This window comes from Protopterus annectens, chromosome 6.part1 (genome assembly GCF_019279795.1).
Source record: "Protopterus annectens isolate FY-2018-M chromosome 6.part1, PAN1.0, whole genome shotgun sequence".
Lineage (NCBI taxonomy): Eukaryota > Metazoa > Chordata > Ceratodontiformes > Protopteridae > Protopterus > Protopterus annectens.
In genome coordinates this window covers 578,339,025-578,352,065 of record NC_056738.1, presented here as the reverse complement: position 1 = coordinate 578,352,065, position 13,041 = coordinate 578,339,025, and the positions used below count along the sequence as shown (strand labels likewise).

The 13,041-nt window shown below is 37.5% G+C and overlaps 1 protein-coding gene across 3 annotated transcripts in view; it reads right to left on the bottom strand.

Annotated features, from left to right (window-relative positions):
* Positions 1–13,041, bottom strand: part of ADAM23 (ADAM metallopeptidase domain 23) — a 1,167,569-nt gene that overhangs the window by 609,219 nt on the left and 545,309 nt on the right. For all 3 annotated transcript variants that reach the window (XM_044076026.1, XM_044076027.1, XM_044076028.1), the window contains exon 8: positions 10,988–11,100. In XM_044076026.1, the coding sequence (XP_043931961.1) occupies positions 10,988–11,100 (113 nt within the window). The remainder of the gene's footprint in view (positions 1–10,987; positions 11,101–13,041) is intronic.

Genomic DNA, 13,041 nt, shown 5'->3' with positions numbered 1-13,041 from the left:
TTAACATCAATAAATCTAGCTAAAGGGGAAATAGCTCAACCTTCAGCCGCTACTATAGGATGCAGAGGGGGGATCTTTGTAGTTTTTGTGATCTTTTGGAATACCAAAAATGGAAGGAATTTTTGGTTTATCATTATATAAAAAATCGAATAAATCCTTATCTATAAATCCTTCCAAAAACAAATCATATAAAGTAGAATAAATTCTTCTATATCCAATATGGATTTAATTTTTGGATACATTACCATATTTTGATGTGTCCAAGAGCAACTGAAACATTTTAGCTTCATACGTTATATGATTCATCAAGACAATACCACCCCTTTTGTCAGGTTTCATCACCCTTATATTAGCATTTTCTCTTAACTGATGTAATAAATTATGTTTAATAGATGAAAGATTAGATAGAAATTTATTATTCTTCACTGCCTGTCTTAACTAATTTTCAACTAATATCTCAAAATTTTTCAATTGTGCATGAATAGGTGGATTCCAAATACTTTTCTTTCTTAGCTCATTAGATGTGTCTCCACATAGATGGCCCTCCCGGAAAATCAGTTCAAAATTGACTTTTCTAAGAAACATTTTTAAATCAATCACAAGTTTGCTAATATCACACTTTTTCTTAGGAACAAAATGTAACCCTTTAGAAAATAAACTAAAATATACCTGATCAACATTCAATTCTGTGTAATTAAAAATATTGAAATTCCTAAACTCATTACTTGTACAAACTACATTGTCTAAAAGACTCTCTTCTTCCACCGTCTCCACCTGTTCAAGATTTTCAAAAACAAAAAACAAATCAGGGGAATGAATTACCTTTTCCCCCTCCCCCTCCATCCATTCTGATGAAAATTCCCCTCCCTCTGGTTCTTTATTCTTTTTGATCTCGGGGGGGGGGGGGATTCTAAAGGGTCTAACTGGTCTTCAGTGTGCAAATAAATTTCATTCTCATTGTTATAACCATTTTGTTCAAAACCACCCCTAGAAGCATAATTTAAGGTACTCCTAGGCTTAGGGTAATGTACATGATTTTGATACTCAAATGTATCTCTATTGATTTTTTTCTTTTTCCTTTCTAATATTTTGTCACATTTAGAATCAATAACTTTCCTTAGGTCAAAATATTTCTTTTTCTCATCATCAACAGTAAATAAAAGGTCATTGGTAATACGCTCATTAGTAGTCTCAATTTGCTTCATAAGATTACTCATTTCATCTTCGTTGTTTTTGATAATTGCCCTTGTTAAATCAAAACCCCAGTCATCAAACATTTTAAGAAGTAAAGAATGAAAAGGTGAACCTAATACAACATTGTTTGGGAACTTATATACACGTAGGCCCTTCGGTACTAATTTCTGATGCAAACATTCTCTCAAATACATATTATCTATGTTTAAAATTTTGTATTTGAATAACAAATCATTCAATATGTTTAAGTTGCCAGCATATGTAGCAACATGTCCATCATCCTTGACAAAATAGTCCCCCAAATCCCCTCTTTGCTTGAGCCAGTCTTTTAACGTTAAAACGTTAAAATATTTTCTGAAAAGTCACCTTGTGGGTCAAGTGTTGTGACCTCTCTTCTCTGCATATCGTTTCTCTCACCCAAATTGCCATTGTTGCCACTGCTAAGAAACAAGTTAGGTATATTGTCCGCTCGATCCATAGTTCCTAAAGGGCTAGAATGTAGCCGTTGAAACACTCCACAAGGTGTATCTCCACTCGCCTGCCCATTTTGCAAAAAAGACTAATGAGCAGAGCCTGCAACACTGCGCGGGAGTGAACCAGTAGCGACCAGGGATACCTCTTTAAACTCGTGCCTGAGTAGCACTTATACAGAATAGGGATAGAGGAGTGCAGGGAACCACTAGCTATGAAGGATACCTCTTTAAATTCATGCTTGAGTGGCACTTAACCACAATGTGGGTCAAGGGGGAGCATTAGACACCAGGCATACTGTATATGGTATGCCTTAAAGGTGTGTGTGTGTGTGCATGAGTGACTGAAAGAATGTGCCTGTCCTAACACAATGTAGCCACCACTGTTGACTACCACAAGAAATCTTCTGGAAGTTAATGGCAATTCAGAAAAATACTGTGGTATTTCCTCATCATGGCTAATGTGTCTCTAAATCAGAAATCTCATAATCAGGACCTTTTTACCATGGCCCTTAACATGAGCATTAAGGATCTTTGTGACTCTTCAGGAATGTATAAATAACAATGTATTCTTTTGTTTAACTTACATTCCAATACAATTTTACATATTTTAGAAACATTTTTCTCCAAAAAGCAATAAAAGTATTTGATGAAGAAAACAGAACTTATGCTGAATGTACAAGGACAGAATGTAAGTACAAGGAAGTAAAAGTAAACTGTTAAATGAGCACAAACAAAAACTGTTACACCTGGCAGCTCTGAGATTACAGGATATATAATGCTCAGCATGTCTTTAAGTTATAAAATTAGCATTTAGACTTTTTTTGTATTTCAAATTAAATCACACAGGTGCATATTCATGTGTGGTTCTAGGTGCATGCATATGCTCAGCAAATGAGATGTCATTAATGACGGACGGTCTAAAAATGAAAGATGCTATCATAAGCATGTTCTGACTTTGAGTAATGAACACATCATTCAGGGAGATCCATCAGTCATGGAGTTTTACACCTACATATTAGAGAAGTACATTAGCTTTGTATAGTGTTTCTCCATTTTATAGACACCCTGAGAAAACAGAAGAGACACCACTATAGTTAGCTGAACAGCCATATTACTGCACAATGGTCTTTTAGTGGTATCAAATACAAAAAGCAACCCCCTAAACATTAAAGGGCACTGACAAGTTTAGCACAACACTTGCCATAAGGCCCTTAGTTTATTAATGCTTCTTCCATCCTTTTAGGAGGTACAAGTAGGAGTCTGGAAAAACGTAGGACTTTGCAAACAATGCTGCTTTTTAAGATATGTCAGCTGCATTCCCAGTGAAATAATCACTTTTATCCGCCATGCGGTTACATGGAAATCTCATACAAATGGTTGTAAGGTGAAATGCTTTGTTATGCAGTCCTGCCATTCTCCACTGTAATGTCATCAGGAGTAACAGATACATCCTACTTCAGAATGTTTTGGGTACTTCAGGCTTGATCATGTACTGCTGTGTACCACTGCTTCTGTCAAGCTGAAGTACAGCACGAAATACCCCCTCCCCATATTAACCTCCACATCTGGCACCCAGTTACGATTACTGTCTACTGCATGTTTTATATGTCCTAACATTTTCTGTTACCCACAAGAGATCTCTGTCACTCTGTCAACTTGGAATTTGGTGGACAGAATGAAGTGTGTGGGAATGTAGTAGAGTGAATGTTTGAGTGTCACAGATATGAAAGTGAGGAATCATTTGTGGGGAAGGTAAATGACTGCTTTGGATTCTAATATAGAAAGTTTCATTTATACCAAAATTTTTGGCAGTCCTAAAATGAAGGCCCCTACGGAATATGTGGTTTGTCCAAAAAACAAAGGCTTTAAAGGCAAGACTCACAAATGGCTTCTGGTTCATGGCCTGTTGAGGTAGAGTGAAAGAAAAGCTTTTAATGTCACAGGAGATATTGTCAGAAGGTGCAATGAATACAGTGAACAACAAAATCAGTGCAAGTGTTAGGTATAATATATGAAGGTGCTCATGTACTGCCAAAGATAATAACCAAGTTTCTTTTTTATTTTTGCTTTGGCATTTTGAGTATTTGTGTGTCCTTTTAGAGCTACTTTATAAGGTTGCTGAGTGTATTTTGAAGTACCTTTCCGTGGAACTGTTACTCTGGCTTTGTCATCAGTATGCGTGCATGGCTTCCTCAGCACTCTGACATTACTTACTGTTACAGGTTTGCAACATTGCCGCAATGTATGCAACCTTTCTTTTTGCAGACTGGGGAATTATAATGCTGACTATCAGTACATTCTTCTGGTATTTTTGGTTTGTTATGCAGACTGTGAAAGGCGGTTTCCTTTAGAGAAATGGGAGAAATAGTATGTCGCTACTGTTATCGTCAGCTTGATTAGTGCAGGGGTGTTTTTTAACCTTTTTCTCTCGATATATTGTTGTAACACTGTAGCAGTGGGCCAGACTTTGAGACTATGTGTAGTCCTTTTAATCCTTTTGGTTTAGTCTTTTTTCCACTGGTAATGCTCTTCACTAACTAATTTTGTTCTAGGGTTCTTTAGGATTCTTTGGGCGGGTTTTAGAATACTGTTATTAAAGATGTAGTCTGCATTTCATGATTTCTTCCAGCCTATTGATCACGGTGACTTGAAGATCTGTCAGACAATTGCATCTTTCATATATATATTCCTGTATTACGATATTGGTATGAAAAGGAATGGACCTGAAATCTTTAATGTGTAATCATTAGGACTATAACTAACAATGAGGAATGAATTTAAGGAACTTTTGTTCTACATTTAATCAATTGTGTTTATGGGAATTGTATTTTGTAACTGAACTTGTTTTGTCAGGTTTTACATTCATGATTGCATTTATTTTCCATTATTTCCTTTTTTCTAATTTTGTTGTTTTATACCGATCATTGCTTAGAATGTACTTGTTTTGAATAACAATACAAACTGTAGAGCATTTTATTGTATGTTTGCCTACTAAAATTCTAAAGACCATAACTGTAATTTTGGAAGAGTGAATCTGAGCATACAGACGAAGGGAAATATATACCAAGTCAAAGGCTGTGGTGTCATGGAGAATTCTCCGAAGAACAGTAATCTTGGAATTAGTATATGCAAGTAGAAGAAGTACAAAGGAGGTTCAGAAGCCACTTCTTTTTGCCTGACTCAGACGTTAGTTTTTGAAGAGTCAGGGCTCACAAGCCTGAGTTCTGGACTTCTGAGCTGCACTTTATATATAATTTTCTAAATTGTGCATGAGTCTACTTATAACTGCATAAACTCAGTTAATTATTTTAATATGTACTAGTAATTTCACCTGCTATGCATGCAGTCACAGCTTTTGATAAGGCCAGATTAATGCCCCTTGCTTCATCACTTCCTATAACACAAACTATTCTCTTCTTAAAGGTCATGCAGTTTAACAAATTAACAATCTGTGGCTTTAATCTTCCACAGTCTCAGAAGAACGTTGTCACCTTGTAAAGAACAAATGAGGTATAATGGCAAGTTCTTTTTAGGTTAACAACAATCCCATACTTGTCTCATATTACTGGTATTTTATCATTTATTTCTTCAAAAGTAAAATTATTTAATTCCTTTAAGGCTGTTTCCCCAGCAACACGGAGGAAATGTAGCACACTGTACATTTTAGGCTTCTCAGTTAATTAATTTAAAGTAAAAAATAAACTAAATTTCTGGATACAAAGCTTATATTCTTTTTTTAATGGGCTACATTTCCTTCAAGTATTCCTGGTGGTTGAAATTGGATCATGTTGCCACTACAAATTATATTTCCAAATACAGACTCTTGAAAGCAAATGTACTGCATTGCTTCAGCAGATTTATTTCTCTCTCATTGCACTCTGTGGTGTCTATGGGTTTATTACGATAGTGTGTAAAACAACAAAGAGACAATATGGAAGTGGCCTGACCTCCACAAAGTCTTTAATCAGAGCAAACTCTCTGGAAGAAAATGTACTATGTGGCATGCAGTTTACTGTAGCTACCTCGTTAGTATTTAAAGCTATATATTCCAAGCATAACAGGGTATGGACCTGCAACTGCAACAGATAAAACTTTTTAAACTGAACCAAATGACACTAAAGAGCAGAGAGCACTGTAAGTTACATTGGTAAAAGTCCTCTTGAATTAAAACAGGAGTATCCATAAAGTACACAGTAGCACCAACCATCTAAAGATACTGTATACATGCATCTGCTGTGTTTTGCAACATGCAGCCATTAGGATTAGCAAATCCAAATACTGTACTACAATATATCAAAATGCTTTTAACTGTGCACTCCCCTCAGGTGTTTTGTTGATGAAATATCATGAAAACATATGAAACCTCAGAGAAGTTTAGCGGTATGGCACAATGTAATTTTAATAAAGCATATTGTCACTGCCTATGTAGTCTTTAAAATAATGAACAAATACTGGTCCACCTGTGCTTCAGCTATGGTAAAGTTATTACCTGACAATGGTTTTCTTAAAGATGTGTAGCCACACACAGGTATAAAGACAATTATAACTTTGACTTATGCATTACTGTTGAAAAATGAAATGGTGTGCCATGAAACATAAATAAATTCAACGCCAGTACTTCCTTCAGCTATTCTGTTGAATAAAAAGACAAAGCAGGTATGATGAGACAATAAGTACTTAAACGTTATGCTGAATGGCATGACATCATGTTAAAAAAGGACTGAACTATAATGAATCTGAGAGATATATTGCATACTCAGAAGGCAGAATGAGGGAATTGTAAGAAAAGGCATTCATGTTATAACTATAACATACATGTCCACAGATCATGAACTAAAATGCCACTATCAGACCTCACTTAACTGACTTCCCATTAGTCAAACCTTTCATTTAAGCAAAAGTGTATAATAATACAGGACCCTCCTTAAAACAGTACCATCTAACTGGCTGCTCTGAACTTCTTCAGTATTGTGAAATAAAGAATTACCTGTACGGAAAAAGTGTCAAAACAACTAACCAAATGTAGAATTTGAAGCATCAACCTGAGCCTTCCACACAAACCAAACGTGTTTGCCAATACACAGATGGTTCAGGTGCTTAGGCTGTGAGACATTTCTCTGTGGTACATTCGGCTGGGGACACATGTCTGAAGTGACATTCTGCTGCAGAGAAATATGGCTGTTGTGAATTCCCTGTGGGCAAACACATTCAGAAGTCACCAATTTCAGGAGGCATTTGCCGAGCATGCTCATAGTAAAGTGTTTCGTTCCCATATGGTCAGTGCAAAACCCTTGCTCTCAGACACATAACAGATTAAAAAAACTGTTCTATTGACCATTATTTATGGATTCTACAGAGGTAAAATTGCAATTAATGGCAACCTCTAGGGCACAGAAATGTATTATCCTCTATTCTGATTTACCTAAAAAAGACAACAGGAAAGAAACGGCTCTCACAGTAAAAGCTGAGATACCGCCTTAAAGAAAAAAAAATGTTCTTGTGGAAAAGTAAAATACCGTTCTGCAGGTAAGAGTATAAAGTTCTGAGATTTTCTGAGAAAAAGTAATGACCAACAGTAAAAGCATCTTGAAAGACTCAATCATAGAATCTACCAAACCAGGTGGTTTTACCAGCAGATATGACAGAATGCCATATCGAAGCTGAAGTCCCATGGCACACACAGGTCTCTTCACAGGTAGCCCAAGATGAAGTATTCCACTCAAGACTGCATAATCAACATGTAGAGGGCCACAGTACTGTCTTCTAACAGGTCATGGTAGGCCAGGATGGCTGAATCTAGTATATTTTTAGTGACATAAGTGAGACCCAAATCAAAAGAGGTGGCTGGGATTCAACAGACAGACACAGAGATTACCAAACTAAGAGTGATGATGCCATATTTTGGACAAAAGAAAGGAACTTTTTCTAGTTGTCCTTGTAAGTGGCCTAGATACAGTGTTTACTGGAAGCTTCTAGACTTCCTATAGCTCTGATGAATATGGAAGAAGAAATGGCTGAGGAAGTGAAAACTGTCCTCTTTGTAAAGTTTGAGACTGACCAGTGCTCAAGCCACAACAGGACTTTCAGCATGGAACTCCACCAGAGGTCAAGAGAGCACTGACAGCACAGGAAAAGCATACAAGACCCTAAACTTTGTTATGACTGTCTGCAATCTATTACCCTTTGCCAAGTTGGATGAAGTAAAACAAACTACATTCAAACTAGACAAAGATTATATTTTTCTGATATCCCATCTCTGAAAGATCACCAGGATGCTTTTTGATCTATTTATAGCTCCATGAGGAGGTTTCAGCTGAAGTTTATGGTGTCCAGGAGAATAGTGTGTTCTCTCAGTATGTGAACTTCCACAATGAGATATTGAAACTGCTGACCAATACCCAGGCCTTTATGAAAGGAGTCCTGGAGCACAATTTACTTATTGGTCTGTTGTGAATGGAAGCAACAGATCTATTTGATGAGTTCCCTAAAGAGGAATCAATTCCTGGAATACCTCCAGGTTCAACTTCCTTCATGAGTGTCTGCCCTAGTCCTGCTCAGTTTGTCTAAAATAATATTCTGCTCTGACAGAATGTAAGTGACCTGTATGGATAAACTGTGCTACATTGCTAGTTCCCAGCCTACTATAACTAGTCTACAAAGGGGGTAAGATCTGGTTCCCCGCATTTGTTTATGTACCATATCACTGTGGTGCTTGCTGTCTGTCAGTACTAGTAGAGGGCCTAGAACCCAAAGATGATTTAGAAAACTGAGAGCCTTTATTAGGGCCATGACTTCTTTAACATTTATGTATTTCAGTCTGTCCTGCTTATTATATAAATAGTTAAAGATGTCAGATTAAATATTCTCTCATAAATACTGGGAACATAGCTTGGCAAATCTTCTCATCACAGACCCAGTAGTAACTGCTCCGGATACAACATCAGGAATATAATAATTGTAAAGAGGGTTTGGTTACCTGAGACATAGAGGATATTAAGGAATTCACATAGGTCTTAGTCTGGAAAGAAGGAAGGTCAGCAATTAATTTCCTCATATTATCAAAGGAAGTCAGCAGAAACTTTGATACGTGAGCCTGACAATTCACTCCTTTGAAAGCTAAGGCAGAAGCAGTACAAGCTTTCTTCCTATCTATGTCAGAAGGAATAAGGTTAGTTGCCAAAATATATTTGGCAGAAGTGGTTTTAAAGAAATCACAGCAGGCTCTAATCTGGCATTTGAAAAAGAGAAATTTGTGGGTCTTATATAATTTATTAGACTTCTTGGGGCAGAAGGCAAACAGTCAGGTAAACTGCTGGGTGCCAAGAAAGCAACCTCAAATAATGGCAAGACAAGAGGAGCAGCTGCAGGCTGAAGAAAATCCACCTGTCATAATATCTTTGCTGGGATTCTGGCATTTCTTTTTGCTTCCAGACTGAAACAACTGCTTCATTCTTGCAACAGTATCAGAAAAAAAAAACTTATAGAAAGGAATCCAAAAAGAACTGTCCCTCAGAATCTGATCCCCCACACCCACCCGTGGCATCGAAACATGAACAGCATAATTTAAAGCTAATTCCTGTCCCTCACAATCAGAATCAGAATCTGAGAGGCAGAAGAACATCTTTTTCATTTAAAATTCTGGGAAGACTGAGAATTCAAAGATTGCAAGGTATTAAAATAAACCCTTAGCAAAACACAGGCAGTGCTACCTGTCTAACTTATGTGAAACAAAAGAAAAATGCCTAGCTTTGTTTTCTTTTCCTGAGAGATCCCACCAGTAAAAAGACTGGCCAGAAGAAATGTTCCTTTCCCAGGAATGAAGCTCCTTAAAGTATCTCCCCAGTACAGCATCACCTGCTTTCTCGTCTGACACTGATAAGTGTGGTTCTCCCTTGTCAGAAGAAAAGGCAATCAAACAGCAGAAGAAGACATACCTGTCTCTCAAGTCCTTAGTGGCTTCTTCAGGAGCAGCTCACCAGGGAATGAGAAATTACAAGCTGTCAAGTGGGTAGCAAAGCCTCTGACAGTCAGTGTGGCACAGCCTGACTGAAAGAAGTAAGTTTTTCAATAAATTTTGAAAGGCAACCCCCCCAAAAAAAAAAATAATATCTAGTACTATCCTCCTCCAAGTATAATAAAAGTAAACATTTGCAAGGTATTTCCCCACTTGAAACCCTGTCTAAAACTGTAACTTAAAGGACTTTTTTTTAGTGACAACCACTAAAACACCAGTTCTAGCTCTTATCATGAATTTCTGACAGAAAAATAAAACTGTTCTTCACAAAAAAAAATGGTCAAATGGAAGATATTCCCCAACTGGTTACTTGGGTTCCTATCTCGTGATCAAAAATTGTAAACGGCGAACGCGTATTGAGCGAACCCGATTGGTTGAAACGTCAAAATGTTGCACGTGTAACATGGAAATCGCTGTAGGAAATATTTTCCCTTTACTTCAATGCAGTGCGATCTCGGAGTAGGAATATTTAAGTAGCAGGGGTGTGGGGTGCGCAGCCCTACAGCGTTTAGGTAAGTATAGTTTTTTATTTTTATTTTTTTATTATATTTTCAAAATTTCAAACATCACTCATATGGTGTCAACCATATGGTGTTCGATGTTTGAAACTTTCGAAAATATAATATAGACCCAGTTACTTATGTGCCCAGCCTTTGAGAAGTGCTCTACAACAGCTGATCACTCAAAACTTGCAGGGAAGATTGCTTATCAACAGCAAGAAGGTTATGAAGGTTTGGTGCCCGAACTACTGACCTTGTACTGCTCTCCTCAAGCTGTTCAGCAGCTTGGGTGCATGAATATGGTAGGATATAACTCATTTAGCTAAAGCTACTGAAAACGTGATCTAGTGATGAGCATCTGAATGGCAGCAAAGTTTTTTTGAGGTGTGATTAATTAAATGTCATTGGAAATGCATTCATTTTGAAGGTCTAGAAATATGAGGTGCATATCTGAATTACTTTACCAAAAGTGTTACAAAAAAAGTACCAATTGCTGTAGAGTCTTAACATTTATACATATCTCTGTCTTCTGTAAACAGAATCTGCACACTTCTGAAGCTGTATATCACATGTCTCTGAACCAAAACATTTAAATATTCTGACATTCAACCTATTACAGTCAAAGAGAAACTTAAAAAGACTGACATTAGTATTAGGCAATCAGTTTATAGACCATTACTAGCCTGGCCAAAAACATACTGAGAAGGGCCCTCCAGCCTCAACACTGACAACACAAGATAACATTGGTCTGCACGTATAGGAATGCTGTTATTTATTTTAAGGCAAGTACAATGAATGACACTCACTCCTTTCCTCAGTGGAATCATACTCGCTCCTCTCTTTCTTCGTCTCCTCTTCTTCCGTAACCAAGAGAACTCAGACATCAATTCTGACAATGGGTCATCTTCTTCCATCGAACCTGTAATACAGTGGCAGGACTTATGCACACACATTTTTTAATCTAGTTGTACACATTTTTATTACATTTCAGTAAATAATACACACAGAAGCGTATTAGTTATTCTTGTGTTTGATAAAATCATGCAGCCCTTTATTTTCTGTAACATGCATACATTCTTACTGTTTTTTTCATAAAACTAGGATGAGAACAGATGGACAGAAACACAGACAGACACAGATGGACCCAAAAATACTAGAAGCAAATTAGAACCTGTATTCTCTTATCAAATATATTTACAACAGAAGTCCCTGGTATGTAAACCTTCCATTTTTTTCTTTCACTTAAACAGCATGACTTTAATTTTAAGTGTATTAATGGATCTTATTTAGCCAGCAGTCTAAATATGCCAGTTTTGGAGCCTGGAAAATGCATTTTTGGATCTTTCCACGATTCTAATAGGACTGTATCATACATACAAAGAACAATGTCAATAACCCTGCTAAAACATAGCATTAAGCCCTGCAAGACCCATGACAGGCATTTTCTTAATTGTATCACTTGATCTACTTAGTGGCCTATCCTTGACAGGATTTTGGTTGGGTAACACATTTCCATTGATTAAAATTCACCTTTTTTCCTGCAAACCCATGGTTAAGGGATATCTGGGTGCCTGGCCAATACATACCATGATGTAATGCACTGGTTACTCAAGTACACTCATTCCCAGAATGCATCAGTCCACATTCCAGCTATTAGCAAGTCAGGAAATAAAGTAGGTTTGACATAACCAACTTACGAGTTCAAGAATGTCAAGAAAATCACCTGAAGAATGTAGCTTGAGTGAAGTGAATCTTGATATTAATGTCAAGAACAGACAGCTGATCAGTTATGACTGGAGAGACCCAATCCTAATTATTTGAAATACATGGAGCTTCACCTGCTCCAATGTATATCAGCTACATCAAAAAGCGTAGGCGCACAAAGTGTTTTGCAGTTCTGAGAGACATTTTAGTGTGACACAGTGGTGCAGTGGTTAGCACTGTCACCTAACAGCAAGAGGTTCTCCAGTATGATTCTTGGCTCGGGTGGCTTCTGTGCAGAGTCTGCATGTCCTTCATGCTTTTTTTGTGGGTTTCCTCTGGGTGCTCTATTTTCATCCCACATTCCAAAGACATGCCTCCGCTGAAAATGGGCTCTGTCCCAGTTGGACTTTCCCAGTAAATAAATGTTAAATAAAAATAAATAAATACAAAAACACTTACAGCTACCACATAGACAGTGGCCAGAAGCCAAATGCTCCTCTGATGGACTAACAGCTTTAAATGATGTTAAAGACTTCAGTCTGTCCTTTTTCTTTTTTAAATTTTTGGTGTGACAGTGAATAATGTCAGCAGCTTTAAAAAGCTGGTTTGGATTCTTACTGCTGTTCTGTGGTGGCTGTTATAGGTTCATAGGTTCATACTAGGCTATCTGCCCTCGGGCATTTATAAGCCTAGCCAGAGTGTGTTTGGCTTTCGCCTCCCATTTTAAATGAATTTTGCTATGCCCTTTTTCGAGGTTATTATACTGTGTCTCTGTCTAACAGTGACACAGAAGTGATACCTGGGGTAAACCTACGATCTCCCATCTACTCATCAAGATTCCTCTTGAAGAAAGTCAATGAGGGACTCTGCCTAACCTGGACTGGGATTTTATTCCAGAGTGAAGGGAGCCTCTGGGTTATGAATCTGTCCCTCCAGCATGTCCTATTTATTTCAGTGCTGAAGTTCAAGTCACTCAAGCGCATAGCTCGATGGGATTTGGATTTCCGGAGGTGCAGCATGTCCATTAATTCTGGGTTGGACATGGCTTTATACGTCAGGCACAGATCGCATCTGAGCAGGCAGTATGCCACTGAGTAGAGCTGGAGTTTCTTTAACTGGGCAGCATATGCATCTGTTTGAGCGCTTTGATCCTCTT